Source organism: Dama dama, chromosome 1 (genome assembly GCF_033118175.1).
Source record: "Dama dama isolate Ldn47 chromosome 1, ASM3311817v1, whole genome shotgun sequence".
Taxonomy (NCBI): domain Eukaryota; kingdom Metazoa; phylum Chordata; class Mammalia; order Artiodactyla; family Cervidae; genus Dama; species Dama dama.
Genome location: NC_083681.1, coordinates 42,215,403 through 42,238,448, shown reverse-complemented (window position 1 = coordinate 42,238,448; position 23,046 = coordinate 42,215,403). Strand labels below are relative to the sequence as shown.

General features: G+C 44.4%; 1 protein-coding gene across 5 annotated transcripts in view; it reads right to left on the bottom strand.

Moving 5' to 3' along the window:
- The window catches only part of IRAG1 (inositol 1,4,5-triphosphate receptor associated 1), a 118,913-nt gene extending 103,643 nt beyond the window's left edge, over positions 1-15,270 (bottom strand). For 2 of the 5 annotated variants that reach the window (XM_061147770.1, XM_061147776.1), the window contains exon 1: positions 14,873-15,270. In XM_061147770.1, coding sequence (XP_061003753.1) covers positions 14,873-14,939 — 67 coding nt within the window. In that variant the 5' untranslated portion in view covers positions 14,940-15,270. Of the gene's footprint in view, positions 1-6,573; positions 6,656-7,116; positions 7,324-14,799 lie in introns of all 5 variants that reach the window. The other 3 variants (XM_061147780.1, XM_061147782.1, XM_061147784.1) reach the window with 3 other exon arrangements.
- Positions 15,271-23,046: the final 7,776 nt, after the last annotated feature.

Below are 23,046 nucleotides of genomic sequence, written 5' to 3'. Positions count from 1 at the left end.
CAAATAAAAATTTTTAAAAATAAATAATAAGTAAAATACAGGGAGGAAAACTTAAAAAAAAAAAACTATTAAGAAAGGATATGTAGATAGCCTTACATTTATTTGATTATGGGATGTCAAAGAGAATATCTCCTTTTTCAAGAAGTGGCTCAATGTGTCTTCCTCAAAGCCCTGATCAGAGGTGCCCCTGAGACCTCTAATTAGTGGGTATCCAGAACTGAGGGAGCATGATGGCTGTGCCCGGGGGCTCTGGAGCCAGGCTGTCTGGGATCACATCCCAGCCCTGCTGTGTAGCAGCTGCATGAACCTCAAGCAAGTTACTTCATCTATCTGTACCTAAATTTCTACATTTGTAAAACATGGATGATGATAACAATGTAAATTATATTCTATATGTAAGCTTCTTAGAATGATGTTCAGCACATAGTCAGCACTCACTAGATGCCAGCTGGCATTTTCAATCCTTCTTGAGCCCTGCAAGTCAGAGTCTACACCTGGCCTTCCTGCCTCCAGGCCAACAGTAGCCTTTTTTTGTTTTATAAAGCCTCTCAGTGAAGATGATGCAAAGCCAATTAAAAGACAGCTCCCTAGAAATAACCCTTCCTATCCTTGATGGCTGTGAAAGCTCCTTTTATTTCTACTTGATTTTTTTCCTTCCTCACAGACAGACACATAAGAATCAGAAGACCAAGAATCTGCACCCTACTTATTTATTTTTCCAGTGGGATCTTGAGTTTCTGTCCCAACAACATGGAACATAACAAGCCTCTAAACCAAGGGCAAGGCACAGAGTGGGTGGGGTTACAGCACTGAGCAGGCAGAGGCTGGATGGCCAAGCCACAGAGGACAGCACCAGTGACAGGTGGTATGTGTCTTCCCCTTTGGGGAAGTGGAAGAAGGGGAATATGACAAGTGGACTTGGATACTAAATTAGGATAATTCACAGTAACTGCTGCAACAGACCTAAAATCTTAGTGGTGTTGCATGTACACCTTGAGGACTAAGTGTAACACAAGTTGCAATGCCCACCTCCACTAGCAAGAAGTTCTAGAAGAGACCAGTCTATGTGGAATATATGGCCAGCATTAAGTGGGTATGTGAATACCAAGAATTCCTGGATGACTTTGGCTGCCAAAACCTTTTTCTGTTGCCCAGCTGATACTCCTCCCCCTCTTATTGGAGAAGCAAGACCTTGAGGAGAGCACGTGTTAATTCTCTCAGCTTTTAAAAGTCTTCTCTGCAAGTCTGAGTCTCTAGTGGTCTACATCCCAGTTTATTAAATTCTTGCCTCTGGGAGGCCTCAGGCTCTGTGGTAGCTGTTACTTGTTTCACTGATCTTTCACCTGGAGCAGAGATGGTTCATACTCTCTGGATATGTCCATGCTCCCCTGCATTTCCTCCTACCCAGCTTTCCTTGCAGTTTATCGGGGCCATCTAACTATCTCTGCCCAAGAGACCAAGTGTCACCTCTGAGTTGAGGCGCCGAGGGCAGGGTCTCCTACCTCTGCCCCTGTTGAGATGGCTCTGGAGGCCAGGAGCTTCATAGAAGAGCTGGAAGAACCAACTCAGAAGCAGATGCACCCCCTCCTCCTGGGTCTGCCTTCAGCACTGAGAGTGTGTGAGGGGGGATGGGAAAAGAGGGGCCCTGACCTACTCAATGGACATGAGTTTGAGCAAGCTCTGGGAGATGGTGAAGGACAGACAAGCCTGGCATGCTTCCGTCCAAAGAGGGGGTCGCAAAGAGTTGGACACAAATGAGTGACTGAACAACCACAGTTGGGTAATAGAGAACAGTGTTTGCACACAGGGCCATCCAGGAATTCTTGGCATTTACACAGGCATTTAGCGCTAGATGTACCTTCCACATGGGCTTTTCTGTGACCAAGCTTCTCGCTGTAATTTGGAGGAACAGTGTGACCTCTGATTCCGATATACCAGCAGTACCATGGGACAGTGTGGCAGACAGCATGTCTCAGACTACAACATACATACAAATGACCCAGGGGTCTCATTAAGCTGCAGATTCTGATTCAGTAATTCTGGGGCAGCACTCAAGAGCCTGCACTTCTAACAAGCTCCCAGGTGATGCTGACGCTGCTGGTCACTAGACTATGTTCTGAATAGGAAGGGGAGGGGGCAGGGCTGACTCATCCATTACATATGGTAGGAACAGAGCCTAGGACACTTGAAAATGTTTTAATCACTTTTAAAAATCAGAAGGAAAAAAAGCTTTTAGGTCAAAGAAAATGTTTTAATACAAAACATTAACATATTTATCTTTACACCAACAGAGATATAGACTTTGTAAGCAAGAAGGGGCTCACGGGGACTTCCTTGGCCATCCAGTGGTTAGGACTCCGTGCTTCCACTGCAGTGTGGCATGGGTTTGATTCCTGGTCAAGGAAATGCAATCCCTCAAGGTGCAGCAAAAAAGTAAAAGTAAATAAGTAGTTGTCTTTTTTTAAAAGAAGGGCCTCATTAAGGCAAAAATGCCTAGATCCCACCAAAATCCTACACAGGGCAGGGGGGCAGTGGGAGGGGCTGTGCCAACTATAGTGTATATGAGTGTGCATATTTGACTCTTAGTGACCCCATGGACTGTGGCCTGCCAGGCTCCTCTGTCCATGGGGTTTCCCAGGCAACAATATTGGAGTGGGTTGCCATTTCCTCCTCCAAGGAATCTTCCCGACCCAGGGATTCACCTGCATCTCCTGTGTCTCCTGCATTGCAGGTGGATTCTTTACTTGATGAGCCATCAGTGAAACCCTTCTATAGTACATAAAACTGTGAAATCTTGAGCAGTCATGAAAGGTGACACAGATAAAATGGCTCTGTGGCCCTCTCAGCAGGGAGGATCACATGAGATACAGTATAAGAACACGTTACTGGGCAACAGAGAATGGCTTTGGCAGCCAAGCTCATCCAGAAATTCTTGGCATCCATACTCACTTAATGCTGATTCCTTTTAGAATGGTCTCTTTTAGAACTTCTTGCCACAAGATGGAGGTGGGCATCCCGATTTGTATTAGACTTAGTCACCAAGATGCAGTTAGTTGTTTGGACCATTTTTCTGAGTCTCTCCAGGTTCTCAAGATCTCCACTTAGGGAACCCTGAGGGGTGCCCAATGCCTCCTGGAGGCCCTCATATTCTAGTCTCCCAAAGTCTTCCAAGGGACTTCCAGTCTTTTGTCCCTGCTCCCCACGGCATAGGACACACCCATGTGCTCCCAGAGCTGGAGGGCTTGGAGCAGCTGGCCCTGTAGTGAAAGGGAAGAAGGACCAGGCTCCAGAGGCATTTTTTGTTAGTGATGAACACAAGACCATCATCTCTAATCTAAGCAGCAAACATTCAAAGCATGAGTCAAATGCCTTGTGACAAGAAAGAGAATGAATAAGCATTCCCTTCAGCAGTAAATATTTCCTTAAAAACACAGCCATCCATTTGGACCTGATGCCAGTTCTGACTGTCCCCAAAAGCACTGCATTTGCTTTGAGAGAATGGACAATAATAGCTGGCTCTAACACACCTGCAATCCTCCTTTGTCACAGATGCAGCGTCTGACACAATTATTGCTCTTGCTTGGCCTCAGTCATGCAACTACTCCTTGGGTGAACCATTGGGCCTTGGTCGGTGTACTGTTCACGGATGAGGAAACTAAGGTCTCAGAAGGGAGATGTTATCTGCTCAAGGGCACAAAATGAGTTAGAAGCAGAGCCATTCCTAGCACCTGGGACCACTGCTTATATATACAGTCTTCATTTCAGCACCAGGGATGGATATTGGAATACTGCCTTCAAACTTTTACTGTTTTCAAACCTGGGAAGATTCATGCTTTCATTCACTCACTATCTACTGAAAACCATCTTAAACTTGCCATGGTTCTAGCTTCCCTTAATACATCTCAATAAAATCATAATGATCTAACCTTTTGAAAAGTCTTTCTGGCCCAGCCTCTACGTCCTCTAGCCTGGTAGTTCCAAGTGTGGGATTCTATCTGTTGATGGGCTGTATGTGTTTTGCAGCAAGGGCAATCCGACCTTGACCTTGCCACTTTCCACTGTGTAAACTTGAGTGAACTAGCAAAACTCAAAGCCTCGATTTCTCATCAGTAAAATAGAGATATTATTACTACCTTTATTACAAGGTGCAAAAATGTTATAATATGTGTAAAGCATTTAACACACTATGTAGCTGGTGCTCAATCAATGACAGCTATGATAGTAATGATCATAAGTACATTATTATTCTCTTGTTCTTGTCAAGTGAAACAAGCTCCTGGGGATTTCAGCAAGTGGAACCTCCCCACCCAGAAGGCTGAAAAGTCAGGCTTTCTTTGTTCACGTGCATGCACAACTTCTGTGGTTCACAAACTATAGGACTCACGACAGAGGGACAACTTGCAAGTGTTTCTGGGTCTAATGTACCAGATCCTTGAAGTCATCACCACGTCCATCTTTGTCTGCTGAACCCAGCTGACCAGAACAGTCTGCCCCAACCAGCATAAAGCCCTGTGAACCCCAGCATTGTTGGGAATGTTGGCTGTACGCGGGGACAACTGCAAAGGAAACAAGGCTGCCCTCTGATGTACAACCATGTGAAAAACTCCATGCAGTGGATATGATTAGTCATCTGTGGAAGTGACCCAAGAAATTGTCTGTAAATGTGGTTGAAGAGATGGGAGGCTTGACCAGGATCTCCAGGGGGCGGGACAGGAAGACAATTATAAGCGTGTGACGACACCTTTTGGAGAGAACTTTGCTCTCAGCAATTTTCCCTTCTCTAAGAGGAACCCTTACACACTGAGGAATGACTCCTTATGGCCGCATCTATGCCCCACGATCTTGTCACCTGACCGTGGCTGATTAACACTGACCCAACCAAGCTGGGCCTATCAGGGTCTCTCCCCTGAGACCTTGGACAGAGACGAGGAGCCATGGAACCTGGTTAAGATAGGAGTTGAGCCCTAGTGCGGTGGTCTTCCGGGTGAGGGATGCATACCCAGGGAATATCCAAGATGATCCATGTCATACGGGAAGAAAATCGGGAACTATTACTTATTTCGTTTCTTTAGTATTAAATAAGCAGACTGGCAATGATGCCTTCATTCAGTCACATGTCGAAAGGTCACTGTCACATCCAGTTTGTGAGATGTCCTGAGGGAACACGGGAAATTCTACAATGCTAAGGGACTGAAGTCACACCCTCATGTCTTCATTTGCTTTCAGTGACATATGACACAGTTTATATGTGAGCAAGTGGATTAATGAAACATATCTAGTTTTAAGCAAGCCAATCATCATAAAATGGGCAAGTGGCTTAAATGTCTCCTGCGAATATGTGGAGTAAGTATACTATAACTACTAATAATACCACAAGCAACTCTCAAAAGTTTCTACAAACTGGTGGATAAAACTAGAAAAGTTCACTTACAATTCTGTCAGTAAGGACAATTTTCAGCTATCTGAACTGGCTATCCTTTGCCTGCTCTCCCTCTCCTTGCCCTGCCCCAGGATCCATCCTCTCTGCTCTGGGCTCCCAGATGACACCTATAAGACCGGACGCATCATGCGGGTTTCCGTGCTTGCTGAGTTTGGCCAACAGACCAGTAGGAGGTGGGGGATGGGGGAGAGGTTGGGCATTTCCTTCCCTGCATCCTTCTTGCTTCAGTGTTGCATCTCTGGAAGTGGCTGTGTCGTTCCCTAATAACAGCTCAACCTAGATGGTCCCACCTCCATGGCTCCAGATGTCACTGGCTTCCGATCACACTATTTTCTCCTCTCGCCCCTCCTGGCTGGAACTGGTATCAGCTCCCTGCTGTTGCTAGTTTGGGGGAGTACCTGGGCACCATCCCTCGTGGTTTCTAAACCTCTATAAATGGTTCTTTCTTTTGTTAAATCTCTTGAGCCAACTCAGTTAAACTTGGTTCCTCGCCGGGAGACTGGTACGTGTCTCATGTAGTCATGACAGTTATTAAAGCCAGGGGTTATCCAAAGTGCTGAGATCTTAAAACATAATGAGGCATAAGCAATCACATTTCTCTTACTAAAGAATACTCTTTTAAGGAAAGTGAAAAAAAAAAAAGTTGCTGGCACTGGTAAAAACACAAAGCAAGATTTTAAAATAGTGTTTTCTCTTTCCTATCTTTTAAAAATTTCTATTTTTATTAGTTTTATAAAATAACTTGCATATCGCCAGTGGTAAAGGATCCAACTGCCAGTGGAGACACAGTGAAGGAGACACAAGAGACACAGGTTTGATCCCTGGGTTGGAAAGATCCCCTGGAGTAGGAAATGGCAACCCATTCCAGTATTCTAGCCTAGAAAATTACATGAACAGAAGAGTCTGGAGGGCTACAGTCCATGGGGTTGCAAAAGACTTGGACACAACTGAGCACAAGCACAACATTAATGCAGTAGCTTGTGAACATAACTAAAAATAAAGATATACACATAAATTAGAGACTCATTCTAAAAATATTTTAGTTGATGAGATGAACCATCAAAACCCGCTGCTGTAGAGAAGACCTCTGCTCCAAAGAAAACACTGGCAAGTTCCTGCTGCCAGGTCCCTACCTCTGCCTGGGGGCTGTGTTCCTGGGGCAGGTCTACTCCTTCCTTTGATTCTCTGAACTGTGTTCCAACAAATCCCATCTTTCTGCAGAAGACAAAAAGTGAAAGTGCTCAGTCCGACTCTTTGTGACCCCTTGGACTGTAGCCTACCAGGCTCCTCCCTCCATAGGATTCTCCAGGCAAGAATACTAGAGTGGGTTGCCATTTCCTTCTCCAGGGGATCTTCCCAACTCAGGGATTGAAACTGGGTTTCCTGCATTGCAGGCAGATGCTTTAACCTCTGAGCCACCAGGGAAGACTCAGGGACAAAAGGAATTCCAAAGAGAAATGCTTATCTAAAGTTCCCAGGGGACAAACCTATCCTGTGCTCTGGGGGAGTCTCTTTGTTATAAGCAGAGATGGCTATCAGGCCATTTTATGGCTCACATGAAATATCCCTTAGAACTTTCCACCTTCTGAGCTAAATCTCCATCTCCCAGGTATTTTGGTCACTGGAAGGGTAATCCTTTCCCATACATTAACACACAGACATTCAGAATTACATACTTCAGTTTCTTGTGATTATCGTGAGTCAGTCTCCATATACATTATTAACTCCAGGCCACAACCAGGCTTAGGGATAGGTCCAGGACCCTGGAATACCCCCCAAGATCATGTTCCTTAGGCAGTCCTCTTGGCATCCAGTCTAGATTCCTCCTGACACAATTCAGCTTCATCATCATCACCTTCCATCAGGGACAAGTTGGACCTCAACTGGGAAATAGGAAAGATGTCTTAGGTAAGAAGTCCAGAAGGGCATTACAGTCTTTCTATCAGGAATCCAAGCCCCAAACAAGTGAAAACATCATGACAAGATAGCCCTTAGTGAAACCTGACCAACTAGAGCCACAAAACTCTAGGTGTTCCATGTGTTTGATGTTAATCTAAGCTTAAATAAGTTATTATTTATTGAGTGCTTATACACATATAAGTACTATGGATACAGCAGTCCATTTCATCTTCATAAAAACTCTTTGAGCAAGTTAAATTATTATCATCTTCAGCCTCATCTTACAGGTAAAAAAAGTAGTTAGATTCTTTCCCCCAAAGTCACATGGTAAGTTGCAGAGTAGGGATTTGAATTTAGGTCATTTGATTCGAGCAGCTGAGGTCCCAACCATACTCCACGCTGCCTCTGTAGCAGATTGCATGGCCTTGGCCATGTCAAGGAATTTTTTGGGCATAAACCTTGGTGGGTCAGAGAGAATGACTCAGGACTCATGACATAGGACATGGCATTTCCTGCTAATAGAAAGCTCATGGTTCTAGACTTGTATTTTCCTACTAAACTGAAGATAGGGCCTTGCTCATGGACAAGGTTATGAGACTTGATAGAGACTGCCACACACTGGGAGTTCCCTGGTGGTCCAGTGGTTAGGAATTCACCTTCCAATGCAAAGGATGAGAGTTCACTCCCTAGTAGGGAAACTAAGATCTGAGAACTAACTACTGAGCCCAAATGCCACAATGAAAAATCCCACATGCCACAACTAAGACCTGACCCAGAAGGGTGAGATGGGAGGGGGTTGCTGAGCGCAGACACCAAGCTGAGGGATTTAACCCCACAAAGTGGACACCATCATTATCTCTGTTTTACAGGAGAGGGAGCTAATACTTGGAGAGGTTAGCTGTGGCTCAAGGTGTCAATGGTGGTGTCACGTGGTCACTCCAGGGCCTGTGCTCTCCATCAGGCAAGACGCTACTTCCAGCTCTAGCCACTAGCTTCCACTGTGATCGTGAGAGAAGAGCAGGTCAAGGCCGAGCCCTCCTCCCGACTCAGAGCCGGCGCTCTTTTGACATCTGTATGAGCAAAGTCAAGGGTGTCTTCGGGCTTTCTTTCTCTTCTGATGAACCAGGAACCTTGGGCTCTCTGGAAACATGCTCCAGTTAGCCTGTGGGTAGCCTCCAGTAGCCTCTCTGTGTCCCTTCGCAGAGTGACCACTATGCCGTCTGCACCATGTCCCAGACCTGCAGCCCTGCAGTCACTGGATGGCCCCATCCCTTTCAGCCTCTCCTGGGCCTACTGGCTCCTAATTTTCACTTAGTTTTGCTGGGGTGGCTCAGTTTCCCATTGCCCCATCTTATACTCACTGATACGCCTGCTCACAGAACCCGTGTCCTTCAAACCTGTGTTTCCTAAACCTGAGTCATCTACACCCCACCCTCACATGTTCTCCCATGTCTGTGGGCCACCTAAATATTTAGTGATTTAATTTTTTTCATTTGATTAGCAGGGAGCCAGGATTGCTATCTTGGCTGGGCCATTTACCAGCTCTGTGTTGTTGGCCAGAGCTGTTGGCCATTTACCAGCTCTGTGTTGTTACCCTCTCTGGCCCTCAGTTTCCTCATCTGTACAATAGAGCTAACAGTTGTAACTTCTTCAGGGGGCTGCTGTGAGGATGAAATGAGGTCCTGCAGGGAAAACAATAGAATATCGCTGAGCACGTGAGAAGTGCCCAGTGTGTTAGCCTCCCCTGTCGTCACATTTATTTTAAAAGGGAACTTTATATCCCTACCATCCATGGAAAAGTCAGTACCGTTTGTAACACAAATAGAGAGGAGTTAGTTGTAAAAATAAACTTAATGAAAACAGTTATTAAATTCTAACTATTCCTGACGAAGTCTCCAAGCCCAAGACTTGCTCTCATTTCTGTCAAGAAGAGAGACAGAAAGCATTGGAAAGACGTTGAAGGCACACTAGGTCCAAACCCGGGAGAACAACTTGCCCTGATTTGCCTGGGACGTCTGTCTGATTTTAGTACTGCAAGTCCTGCAGACCCGCGCTCCTGGGCTGCCGCAGATGGACAGGAAAGAACGTGTAAAAAACACGCAATTCTGACGTGAATCCGTGTGTTTAGAGCTGAGTCAGTATCTCACTCACTATCATTTTGCAGAAAAAGCCCACACCCTGGAGTATACTGCACAAGCCCACCTGGAAGCACGAAGTTCCCAGACGCCACACGTGGATGGAAAAGCTGTCATGCGTGTGCCACTGAGATGGGCCCCAGAGAAAAACCACACTTGTAAAGGCTCAGTGGGAGGAACGATGATTTAACACGTTACACAGCAGAATTACTCGGTAGTATACAACCCCTGAAAAATCACGTTTTGAAGTATCTTTGATGACATAAGAAAATGATCATGATAGAATGTTTGGTTAAAAAAAGCAGACTACTACTCAGACATTAAAAACAAAGAAAGAAATCTTGCCATTTGCAATAACATGGACAGACTTGGAGGGTATTATGCTTAGTGAAATGTCAGACAAAGAAAGACAAATACCTTATGATATCACTTATGTGGAATCTAAAAAACAAACTAGTGAATATAACAAAAAAAGGAGATTCACAGATAACTCCAGTGGTTACCAGTGGGGAAAGGGAAGCAGGAGGGGTAAGATAAGAGTAAGGGATTAAAAGTTGCAAACTATTATGTATAAAATAAATGATCTATGAGGATATAATGTACAACATAGGGAACACAGCCAGCATTTTAAAACTATATAAGGAGTATAACCTTTAAAAACTGTGAATCAGGAAGAACTGGTGCTGAAGCTGAAACCCCAATACGTTGGCCACCTGATGTGAAGAACTAACTCATTTGAAAAGACCCTAATGCTGGGAAAGATTGAAGGCGGGAGGAGAAGGGGACGACAGAGAATGAGATGGTTGGATGGCATCACTGACTCAACGGACAAGAGTTTGAGTAAGCTCCAGGAGTTGGTGATGGGCAGGGAGGCCTGGTGTGCTGCAATCAATGGGGTTGCAAAGAGTCAGACATGACTGAGTGACAGAACTGAACTGAATGTTGTAAGCTGTAACATATAATATTGCACATCAATGATACTTCAGTTTTTTAAAAATTGGGAAAAAAAGCCACTAAGATGTCCTTCATTGGGAGAATGGATAAACTGTTGTGCATCTAGGTAACGGAATGTTATTCAGTGCTAAAAAGAAATGAGCTATCAAGCCATGAAAAGACATAGAAGAATCTTAAATGCTTATTACTATGTGAAAGAAGCCAGTCTGGAAAGGCTACATAGTGTGTGATTGCAACTGTATGACATTCTGGAAAAGGAGAAACTATGGAGGCAGTAATAAAGATCTGTGATTGCTAGAGGTTTGGGTTATCAGAGAAGGATGAATAGATGGAGCACAGAGGATTTTTAGGCAAGTGAAAATACTCTGCATAATACTATATTGGTGCATACATGTCATTATACAATTTGTCCAAACCCACAGAATGTACAATACCAAGAGTGAACCCTAAGGTAAACCATGGACTTTGGGTGACTATAATTGTCAATGCAGGTTCATCAGTTGTAACAAATGTATTACCCTGGTGGAGCTGTTACCTGGCAGAGGCTATGCATGTGTGGGGGTGGGGAGGAACAGAGAAATTTCTGTGCAGACCTTCCTCCCAACTTTGCTGTGAACCTAAAACTGCTCTTAAAAAAATAGTCTTTAAAAAAAAATTTTTTTTTTTTTTGGCTGTGCCGTGTGGCTTGCAGGATCTTAGTTCCCTGACAAGAGACTGAACCTGGGCCACCGCAGTGAAAGCGCTGAGTCCTAAACACTGGACCACCAGGGAGTTCCTTTAAAAAAATTTTTGTTTTTAAGCAGACTGTAAAACCACGTATGGTAAGACCCTAGTTTTATAAAATATACAGAAATGTAAAGGAAGAGACACACCATATTAACAATATTTATGGGGACTTCCCTGATGGTCCAGTGCTTAAAACTCCACTCTTCCAATGCAGGGGGGCACAAGTTCAATCCCTGGTCAGAGAACTAAGATCCCCCATGCTGTGCAGCCTGGGCAAAAACAAAAACCCAGTATTTATCTCTGAATGATATGATTCCACAGGGATCGTTCATTTATTTATATTTGTTTCTGAATTTCTTACTTATACTTTCCAAGAAAGTTTAGCAAAGAATACACATTACTTTTATTACTAGGAAAAAAAATCTGAATAAGAATCATAAATTTAAAAAGTACTGGGATGGGAAGAAAGTAACCAGAGCAGATGAAGCCCCAGCCTTTGCTAACCCTTTTTTCACATCTGTGGCTTATTAGCCAAGAGGCAGAAGAGCTTTTCTGTCTGGCTGGCTGACTGTCACCTGTTTGCCTTCTTCCGTGGGGAAGGCCCTCACAGAGAAGTCAGGGCATGCCCAAGGTCATGGACTCGTGTTGCCTCTGCACCTCATCCAGTGAGGCTGCCCTGGGCTGTCACCTGGACTCAGGGTCTGGCCTCCAAGGTCCATGGGGCAAAACGAATCCCCTTGACCTTCCCATCACATGGACTGTGACACTCTATAACCGCCTGAGATCCTGGTTACTAACTAGAGGCAGGATGGCATCTAGCATCGCAAGTGCCCACTTTGGACCAAACTGGCCTGAGCTGGAGTCCTCGTTCAGCACCCACCAACTATGTTCCCTTGGGCATGTTGCTTCACCTCTCTCAACCACAACATTCTCATCTCTACCACAGGATTAAATTAAATAACAGTTCTAGCACACACCCTGGCACAAAGTCAATTCATATCCATTTTTCTCTCCTCCTTCCTTTTACATTTGCTACAAGAGAACTCAGTTCTCTATCTCTGTCCCCCTGCCTCCAAGAGCTCAAAGAGCAGAGTCTGGAGGCTCCTAGATCTCTCCTCCCCACCCATCTGGGCCTCTGCTCCTCCTCAGTCATCAAACAGTCCCTCTGCTGACCACCAAGCCACAGAGAGGGCGGCTGAGAGGCACTCTAGAAGCTACATGTGGCTACCCAGGGGAGGTGGCAGGGTAAGGAGGGGGTGGATGACTTGAGACACCCCCCCACCAACCTTGCATTCTCTCAAGATACACCAGAAGAATCTGATCATCAGGTACACATACATAATAAACCCAGAAACCACATTATAAGCATTATGTCCATTTCTTCATAAGAAAAAAAGTCGCTTCTGAGAACTTTGTATTGATATACTCTTGGCATTATTCTGAGTGTAGGACACAGTCTACAGAATGAGATGGGGTCTCTGCCCTAAGAGAGCTCAGTATCCACTCCTGCTAAAGGTGTGGGCACATCCATCCACCTTTATTACTAAAAGGACAGAGGCAAGGATTGTTTGGGAAGCTGAGAATCCATATATGAGGTTCAGTCCAGAGGCAAGGAATCTGGCTTCCTCACACAGAGACTCACAGAACCAACCCCTTGTCCTGAAATTATGAGCCCACTGGTCCACCTGAGAGGTAGTTTCAAGTAGAAGACATCCCATGGCCTTAACTGTCTTCATCCAGGACACGAAGTCTCCTGCTTGTCCCCTGATGGCTGGATGACCTTGGACAAGTCATGTGACATCCCCCGGTCCTAGTGTCCTCCTGTGAAACTGAGGTGAAGACACATCCCCTTTAGCGTTGCTGGCAAAAGCACATGAAATCACGTATGGAAAGCCTGCCACTCAGCGTTGGAAGAGAGTCGGTGCTTCCCCACGACCCGCTCAGAAACGGCACCAGCCAGAGATGAACAGGGCGTGCTGGTTAGAGCAGAGCCTGTGGAGATGAGCTGCCTGGGGTCATCAGCTGTGTTTCCTCTCTGTGCTAAAATGTCCCATCTACATGATGAGGATAATAATAATCTGTGATTTGTAGGGTTTTGGAAGTTTGAATTACTACACGGCAAGTGCTTAGAGCAGTGCATAATAAGAATGGCATGTTTGCTTTTTCACATTTATGGGGATCATTGATCATGGTGTAGCAGTTTGTACAGAATTACACCTCCCAATCTTACATGGTATGCAAGAACACTCTGCTTACTACCAAGCACAGAGGAAGGTACATCAGCTGTGAATTCAAACAGCCACTTTCAAAACAACCTATAGACTTGCACACCCACACACAAACACCACTGAATCATGAACCAAACAAACATGAAAATGACAATTGTAATATCCATTAGGGACAAAAAGCCCAAGACACTACCCAAGGCAGAAGTGTACCCTCTTATTCCCAGTTGTGTTGAGGGGCAGGAGCATTGTAGCTGGACTCGTACAGACTTGGCTCTGACCCCTAGCTCTCCCAGCGCTGCTCTTCCTTAGTGGTCTGACCCTAGACAAGCCACTTAATTTGAGTTTCCTCCCCATAAAAGCCTTGGGGTGAAGTTGAGGGGAGTTCACGCCACCTGTCTCACCCGCACGTCACTGCCGCCTGGCGGGGACAACAGAACCCCGGCAGGCTCCGACTCCCTAGTGCTCCCAGCCTAACAGCCTGGGAAGCAACTTCCTTTTTCCTGCAGGAGATCCATGGGCTGCTTGACTCCCCCGACACCGAGACTTTCAAAGAGCAGCCTGAAAAGTGGGTGTTAAGAGGGCAGCTGCGGCTGAACTCTGGGAGATGCGAGCACCAGCCAGGGGTCCCTGACAATCCCACACTGCGTTTACTCAATCTGTAGGGTATCTCCAGGCTTTTATAGCCATTTACTGGACAGGAGGGAACAGACAACTGGGCCCCTCTCTGGCCTCTGACTTCCACCGGCCTTTCCTTTGGAAAAAGGCAGCCTGAGTGCCTTCCACTCCAGCAATAGCTCTGACTCCGAGCTTCTGGAGGTGTGCAGGCTCAGTGCGCAGGCCAGGCACACACAACCCCTCGAGGGTGCAGAGAAAGGTCACCGGGGGCAAGGCTGGAGGCAGGAGAGATGGGGACAGGGGTAAAAACAGGGGCTGCCACCAGAACACAGGATGGAATGTGCGGGGACAGACACAGGGGCAGGTCAAGGAGGGAGACAGACAGGACTGGGCCAGCACAAGGGCCAGAGTGCCAGGAGACGAGAGTGTCGGGGGCAGGGGGCGGTGGCAGAGAGAGACACAAGTGCTCAGAGAGCGGGGCTGGGGCAGCAGGCGGTGCGTGAGGAGCCCTGCCCAGTGGGCTTACGTAATCCGGGGACCCTCTATTACTCCAAAGTGGTCCACAGGAAATCTGGGGATGAGGATCCCCAGTCAGAACCCACGTTTTCGCCCTAACCTGTGCATGCTTTCCAACAGCAAGCAAAAGAAGCACAATTTAGTTAAGTCAGGATGGGCTAAGATTCACATCTTATTTTGAAATGATGACAGCAACAATAAAAATACTCGGCTGAAATGCCATTCGACCAAGCCAGCTCCCCTAGAAAGTTAAAGTCAGGCGCCCCCATCCCAGCACACCCTGTACCTTTAAGGAGGAGAAGAGTTCCCTTGTTCCCAGCTGAAGAGGCAGGTTATTCTTGGAGACAGCGACGACTTACCTAAAACTGAGTTATTCCCCTTTCCTCCTCCGGCCAGCCTCTCTTCACTCTGGGGAGCTTTTACCATTTAAGGTCAATGTTACATCTGGCTCTGGAGCTTGGAGCTGAGAAGCCTCTGGCTGCCGAGCTCCGCCGCCCGCCTCCTCGGAGAGGGGCTGGGACTTAGAGCCCAGAGCTCCTCGGGGACCCCTCTGGCCCGACTCAGGGGGCAAACGGCCGGGAAGCTGGCCAGGCCATCCGAGGCTCAGTGCAGGCTGGGTCTGAGAGGCAGTGGCTGGCCCTGGGCCCCTCCCACGGGCACCCACACAGTGGAGGGCAGTGCCCACGGGCAGCTCATGCTGCTGGGCATGTCCCGGCCAGGCAGGGAGCAAGACAACTCGGCCGATCTGCCTCCCAGCCTGGAGTCTCCAGCGAGCATGTGAGCCTGGACAAGACCCTGGCCCAGCGCCAGCAAGACTGGGAACATTTCCTGTCCCGGGGATTGGGAGGTGGGGGCTGCTCCCACCTTAAGCCCTTGGGATTAGCAGAGAGAAGGGCCTGGAAGATTCAGCTAATCCCAGACCTGGCACCAGCCCCAGGGCTTCAGTCCTTGCTCCTCCTCTGAGTAGCCCTGTGGTCTTAACCTCGTGGAGCCTCAGTCTCCTCATCTCTAAAGTGGGAATCACTGGGATCACGATGTCTAACTCCTAAGGTTGTAGGAGGATTTGATGAGATGATACTGAAAGGCTTAGCACAGTGCTAGCATCTCAGACTTGCTGATCAACACCAGCGAGTTTCCTGCCCCTGCTCACACACAGGTGAGGGAGAGCTGCTCTCTCCCGAAGTCCACACCTTGCCCTTATTCACTCCTCACCACCTTGGGTGCAGCCCCCCACCCAGAGAAAGATCATGGTACTGTGGGACCTGGCCAGTCACATGGGGGCTCCAGCCCTTTTCTGCAGTTTGAGGCAGCTCAGAGAAACCCTGAGTAGGACTGCCAGATAGAATGCAGGACACCTAAGTAGACTTGAATTTAGTATAAGTATGTCCCAAATATTGCACAGGACAAGCTTACACACACACACACACACACACACACACACATGCTATGCTGTGGGCTTAATTGCTCAGTGGTGTCTGACTCTTTGCGACCCCATTAACTGTAACCCACAAGGCTCCTCTGTCCATGCGGATTCTCCAGGCAAAAATACTGGAGTGGGTTGCCATGCCCTCTTTCAGGGCATCTGCCCAACCCAGGGATCAAACCCAGGTCTGCCTCATTGCAGGCGGATTCTTTACCATCTAACCTACCAGGGAAGCTGAAGAATACTGGAGTGGGTAACCTATTCTTTCTCCAGGGGATTTTCCCAACTCAGGAATTGAACTGGCATCTCCTGCATTGCAGGCAAATTCTTTACCAGCTGACCTACCAGGGAAGCCCCATATATATGTGTATGTATATATATATAAAATCTGAATTTCTAATTTAATGAAATTTAATGGCTCATCCTGCATTTTTATTTGCTAAATCTGACAACTCTAGTCGTGGGCCATCACTTACCACCTCAGAAAGTGCTCACCAGTCATGCCGAGAGCTCTAGGTGTTGGTGCCTCAAGACGTGTGGCCTGAAGCCCTCCTGGTGACAGGTGTCTGACTGCATATGGTCTTTATCCTCAGTTCCTGGCTGTGGCAGGCTTTCTCCCCCAAAGCTGGCCCCCTGGGCATCTATCCCAGCCCCTTCTATAGACATCCAGTCCTGGACTGTCTCTTCTCCTTGCTTGTTACAAAAGAGACTCCTGATGAGACCATAGTACATGCTGTCTGTCAAACCCATAAATAACTGTATTTTTGTAGGTGGAACCAGAGGAGACTCCTGGGTACTAGCCACGCTTTTTGTCAGGCATCTACACCTATCCATCTACTGGGAACAGGCTCCCACTGGCAAAACCACAAGGTGATAGCTACTAGAACTGCAGGGATAGAGACTAGAATGAATTACCAAACTCTTTAGCGCTGTTTCTCCAACTTCATTGTGCAATAGAACCATCAAATGTGAAACTCTCTGGACCCCTTTTCTAGAAATTCTAATCTTGTGGGTCTAAAGTGAGGTCCAGAAACCTACATTTTAATTAAGGCCCTTGGGTGATTCTTACTTATGCAGTTGGTCCAATAACCCCATTTTAGGGAATGGTACTCCAAAAGTTGATTTTATGAATCCAGCAGCAATTATTGTAAAGACAACTAGAAACTTGGGTTTGTGTGCATGTGAGGAAGGAGGTGTGAGTGTATGTCTGTGTGTCTATGTGTCTGTATGTGTTATATAAACCTTATATTGAACACCTACTATATTCCAATCACTATATTAGACACTCTGCATTAAAGCATGTACCTTCCTATGTGCCCTGTGAAATAGAGCTATTATACCATTCTTTTGAAAAAGAAACTAAGACTTGAAGAGGCAAAAAGACTTGTCTGATGTTCCATAGCCAGTAAGCGGTAAAGTGAAGGAGTGAATTTAGGTGGTTTGGCCCTAAAAGTCTTCCCCTGTACCATACTTCCTTCTCTTCAGTCTAATTTCTTAAATTAAGGTTTATGGATAGCCTTCAGGAGTCTCTGAGCCAACTGAAATTGTGTGCAAAATACTGTGTGATTTCTGTTTTTCTTGGGTACAGGCCCATAGCTTTCACCAGACTCACAAAGGGGTCACCAAATAACGTTGAAAATCAGTACATTAACACAAGCATTTCATAAAGTGTGTCACTGATGGGCGTGTGAAATGAGCACACTCTATAGAAAACAATTTAGCATGATCAAAATTACAAGGCTTATTACCCTAAATGTAAATGGGTTGAATGCCCCAACCAAAAGACAAAGATTGGCTGAATGGATACAAAAACAAGACCCCTATATATGCTGTCTACAAGAGACCCACCTCAAAGCAAGAGACACATACAGACTAAAAGTGAAGGGCTGGAAAAAAATATTTCATGCAAACGGAAACCAAAAGAAAGCAGGAGTCACAATACTCATATCAGATAAAATAGACTTTCAAATAAAGGATGTGAAAAGAGACAAAGAAGGACACTACATAATGATCAAAGGGTCAATCAAAGAAGAAGATATAACAATTATAAATATATATGCACTCAACATAGGAGCACCGCAATATGTGTGGCAAACACTAACGAGTATGAAAGAGGAAATTAATAGTAACACAATAATAGTGGGAGACTTTAATACCCCACTCACAACTATGGATAGATCAACTAAACAGAAAATTAACAAGGAAACACAAACCTTAAATGACACAATGGACCAGCTAGACCTAATTGATATCTATAGGACATTTCACCCCAAAACAATCAACTTCACCTTTTTCTCAAGTGCACACGGAACATTCTCCAGAATAGATCACATCCTAGGCCATAAATCTGGTCTTGGAAAATTCAAAAAAATTGAAATCATTCCAGTCATCTTTTCTGACCACAGTGCAGTAAGATTAGATCTCAATTACAGGAAAAAAATTGTTAAAACTTCAAACATATGGAGGCTAAATAACACACTTCTGAATATCCAACAAATCATAGAAGAAATCAAAAAAGAAATCAAAATATGTATACAAATGAATGAAAATGAAAACACAACAACCCAAAACCTATGGGACACTGTAAAAGCAGTGCTAAGGGGAAGGTTCATAGCATTACAGGCTTACATCAAGAAACAAGAAAAAAACCAAATAAATAACCTAACTCTACACCTAAAGCAACTAGAGAAGGAGGAAATGAAGAACCCCAGGGTTAGCAGAAGGAAAGAAATCTTAAAAATCAGGGCAGAAATAAATGCAAAAGAAACTAAAGAGACCATAGCAAAAATCAACAAAGCTAAAAGCTGGTTTTTTGAAAAAATAAACAAAATTGACAAACCATTAGCAAGACGCATTAAGAAACAAAGAGAGAAGAACCAAATTAACAAAATTACAAATGAAAATGGAGAGATCACAACAGACAACACTGAAATACAAAGGATCATAAGAGACTACTACCAGCAGCTCTATGCCAATAAAATGGACAACTTGGATGAAATGGACAAATTCTTAGAAAAGTATAACTTTCCAAAACTGAACCGGGAAGAAATAGAAGATCTTAACAGACCCATCACAAGCAAGGAAATCGAAACTGTAATCAAAAATCTTCCAGCAAACAAAAGCCCAGGACCAGATGGCTTCACAGCTGAATTCTACCAAAAATTTAGAGAAGAGCTAACACCTATCTTACTCAAACTCTTCCAGAAAATTGCAGATGAAGGTAAGCTTCCAAACTCATTCTATGAGGCCACCATCACCCTAATTCCAAAACCAGACAAAGATGCCACAAAAAAAGAAAACTACAGGCCAATATCACTGAAGAACATAGATGCAAAAATCCTTAACAAAATTCTAGCAAACAGAATCCAACAACATATTAAAAAAATCATACACCATGACCAAGTGGGCTTTATCCCAGGAATGCAAGGATTCTTTAATATCCACAAATCAATCAATGTAATACACCACATTAACAAATTGAAAGATAAAAACCATATGATTATCTCAATAGATGCAGAGAAAGCCTTTGACAAAATTCAACACCCATTTATGATTAAAACTCTCCAAAAAGCAGGAATAGAAGGAACATACCTCAACATAATAAAAGCTATATATGACAAACCCACAGCAAGCATCACCCTCAATGGTGAAAAATTGAAAGCATTTCCCCTGAAATCAGGAACAAGACAAGGGTGCCCACTCTCACCACTACTATTCAACATAGTGTTGGAAGTTTTGGCCACAGCAATCAGAGCAGAAAAAGAAGTAAAAGGAATCCAGATAGGAAAAGAAGAAGTGAAACTCTCACTGTTTGCAGATGACATGATCCTCTACATAGAAAACCCTAAAGACTCTACCAGAAAATTACTAGAGCTAATCAATGAATATAGTAAAGTTGCAGGATATAAAACTAACACACAGAAATCCCTTGCATTCCTATATACTAACAATGCAAAAACAGAAAGAGAAATTAAGGAAACAATACCATTCACCATTGCAACAAAAAGAATAAAATACTTAGGAGTATATCTACCTAAAGAAACAAAAGACCTATACATAGAAAACTATAAAACACTGATGAAAGAAATCAAAGAGGACACAAACAGATGGAGAAACATACCGTGTTCATGGATTGGAAGAATCAATATTGTCAAAATGGCTATTCTACCCAAAGCAGTCTATAGATTCAATGCAATCCCTATCAAGCTACCAACGGTATTTTTCACAGAACTAGACCAAAGAATTTCACAATTTGTATGGAAATACAAAAAACCTCGAATAGCCAAAGTAATCTTGAGAAAGAAGAATGGAACTGGAGGAATCAACCTGCCTGACTTCAGACTCTACTACAAAGCCACAGTCATCAAGACAGTATGGTACTGGCACAAAGACAGAAATATAGATCAATGGAACAGAATAGAAAGCCCAGAGATAAATCCACGAACCTATGGACACCTCATCTTTGACAAAGGAGGCAAGGATATACAATGGAAAAAAGACAACCTCTTTAACAAGTGGTGCTGGGAAAACTGGTCAACCACTTGTAAAAGAATGAAACTAGAACACTTTCTAACACCATACACAAAAATAAACTCAAAATGGATTAAAGATCTAAATGTAAGACCAGAAACTATAAAACTCCTAGAGGAGAACATAGGCAAAACACTCTCCGACATAAATCACAGCAAGATCCTGTATGACCCACCTCCCAGAATATTGGAAATAAAAGCAAAACTAAACAAATGGGACCTAATGAAACTTAAAAGCTTTTGCACTACAAAGGAAACTATAAGTAAGGTGAAAAGACAGCCCTCAGATTGGGAGAAAATAATAGCAAATGAAGAAACAGACAAAGGATTAATCTCAAAAATATACAAGCAACTCCTGCAGCTCAATTCCAGAAAAATAAGTGACCCAATCAAAAAATGGGCCAAAGAACTAAACAGACATTTCTCCAAAGAAGACATACAGATGGCTAACAAACACACGAAAAGATGCTCAACATCACTCATTATTAGAGAAATGCAAATCAAAACCACAATGAGGTACCATTACACGCCAGTCAGGATGGCTGCTATCCAAAAGTCTACAAGCAATAAATGCTGGAGAGGGTGTGGAGAAAAGGGAACCCTCTTACACTGTTGGTGGGAATGCAAACTAGTACAGCCGCTATGGAAAACAGTGTGGAGATTTCTTAAAAAACTGGAAATAGAACTGCCATATGACCCAGCAATCCCACTTCTGGGCATACACACTGAGGAAACCAGATCTGAAAGAGACACGTGCACCCCAATGTTCATCACAGCACTGTTCATAATAGCCAGGACATGGAAGCAATCTAGATGCCCATCAGCAGATGAATGGATAAGGAAGCTGTGGTGCATATACACCATGGAATATTACTCAGCCATTAAAAAGAATTCATTTGAACCAGTCCTAATGAGATGGATGAAGCTGGAGCCCCTTATACAGAGTGAAGTAAGCCAGAAAGATAAAGAACATTACAGCATATATGGAATTTAGAAAGAAGGTAACGATAACCCTATATGCAAAATAGAAAAAGAGACACAGAAGTACAGAACAGACTTTTGAACTCTGTGAGAGAATGTGAGGGTGGGATGTTTCAAAAGAACAGCATGTATACTATCTATGGTGAAACAGATCACCAGCCCAGGTTGGATGCATGAGACAAGTGCTCCGGCCTGGTGCACTGGGAGGACCCGGGGGAATCGGGTGGAGAGGGAGGTGGGAGCGGGGATCAGGATGGGGAATACGTGTAAATCCATGGCTGATTCATATCAATGTATGACAAAACCCACTGAAATGTTGTGAAGTGATTGGCCTCCAACTAATAAAAAAAAATAAAAATAAAAAACAAAACAAACAAAAAAAAAATTACAAGGCTTGTATCCTTTGATCAATTTCACACCTAAAAATTTATTTTGCAAACATATTCCCACACTTGGGGAAATGACAAATAAACAGGATTATTCACTGCAGCTTTGTTTGTAAAAGCAGAAGGATTGGAAACAATGTAAGTGTCCACCAACTGGCAGCCATAAAAAATGATGGGTATAGCCACAGCAAAGGACAAGAAAGCCCTTTATGTAGTGACAAGAAAAGTCTCTAAGATCTCACAGGTAAGTGGGAAAAGTAAGATAACAGAACAGTATAGATATATAAACACACACACAAATATACGTATATTCACACATACATACTCACAAGTACATATGTGTGTGTACACACAATCTCTCTAAAATTAACACAAGAAACAAATAACATTAATTGCCATATGGTGTTAGTGGTAAAGAAACCATCTGCCAATGCAGGAGACATAAGAGACACACGTTCAGTCCCTGGGCAGAAAGATCCCCTGGAGGAGGGCATGGCAACCCACTATAGTATTCTTGCTTGGAGAATCCCATGGACAGAGGAGCCTGGTGGGCTACAGACCATAGGGTTTCCAAGAGTTGGACACAACTGAAGTGACTTAGCATGTAGTAGCCTATGGGGAGGAAATCTAACTGGTTGGGGCAAAGAGTATACACTGTATATTTTATTTATACATTTAAAGTTTGAATCATGTGAATTAGTCACGTGTTTACATTCAAAAATAGTAATGAAACAGAAGCGTTGCTAGAAACAGGGATTTAGTTAATTCATCTTCCAGCACTGCCTCCCCCAAGCGTCAGAGTATTGGCATGAGCCTGACTAAAGGTTATTTTGGGTTTTTTACTTTTTATTTTTGAATAATTGCAGAAATGCAGGGGAAGTTCAAGAATAGTACAAAGAGTCTCATGTACACTTCCCCCAGCGGTAATAACATATATGACTATAGGAAAGCCAGAAAGTGGGCACTGGTACCTTATTGTTAACTAGATCACAGATTTTATTCTTTTTTTTGATTGGAGTATAGCTGCTTTACACTGCCGTGTCAGTTTCTGCGGTACAGCACGGTGAATCAGCTATAGACACGCGTAGAGTGTTCGTTGCTCAGTCGTGTCCGACTCTTTGCAACCCCATGGACTGTAGCCAGCCAGACTCCTCTGTCCACGGACTTCTCCAGGCAAGAATACTGGAGGGAGTAGCCATTCCCCTCTCCAGGGG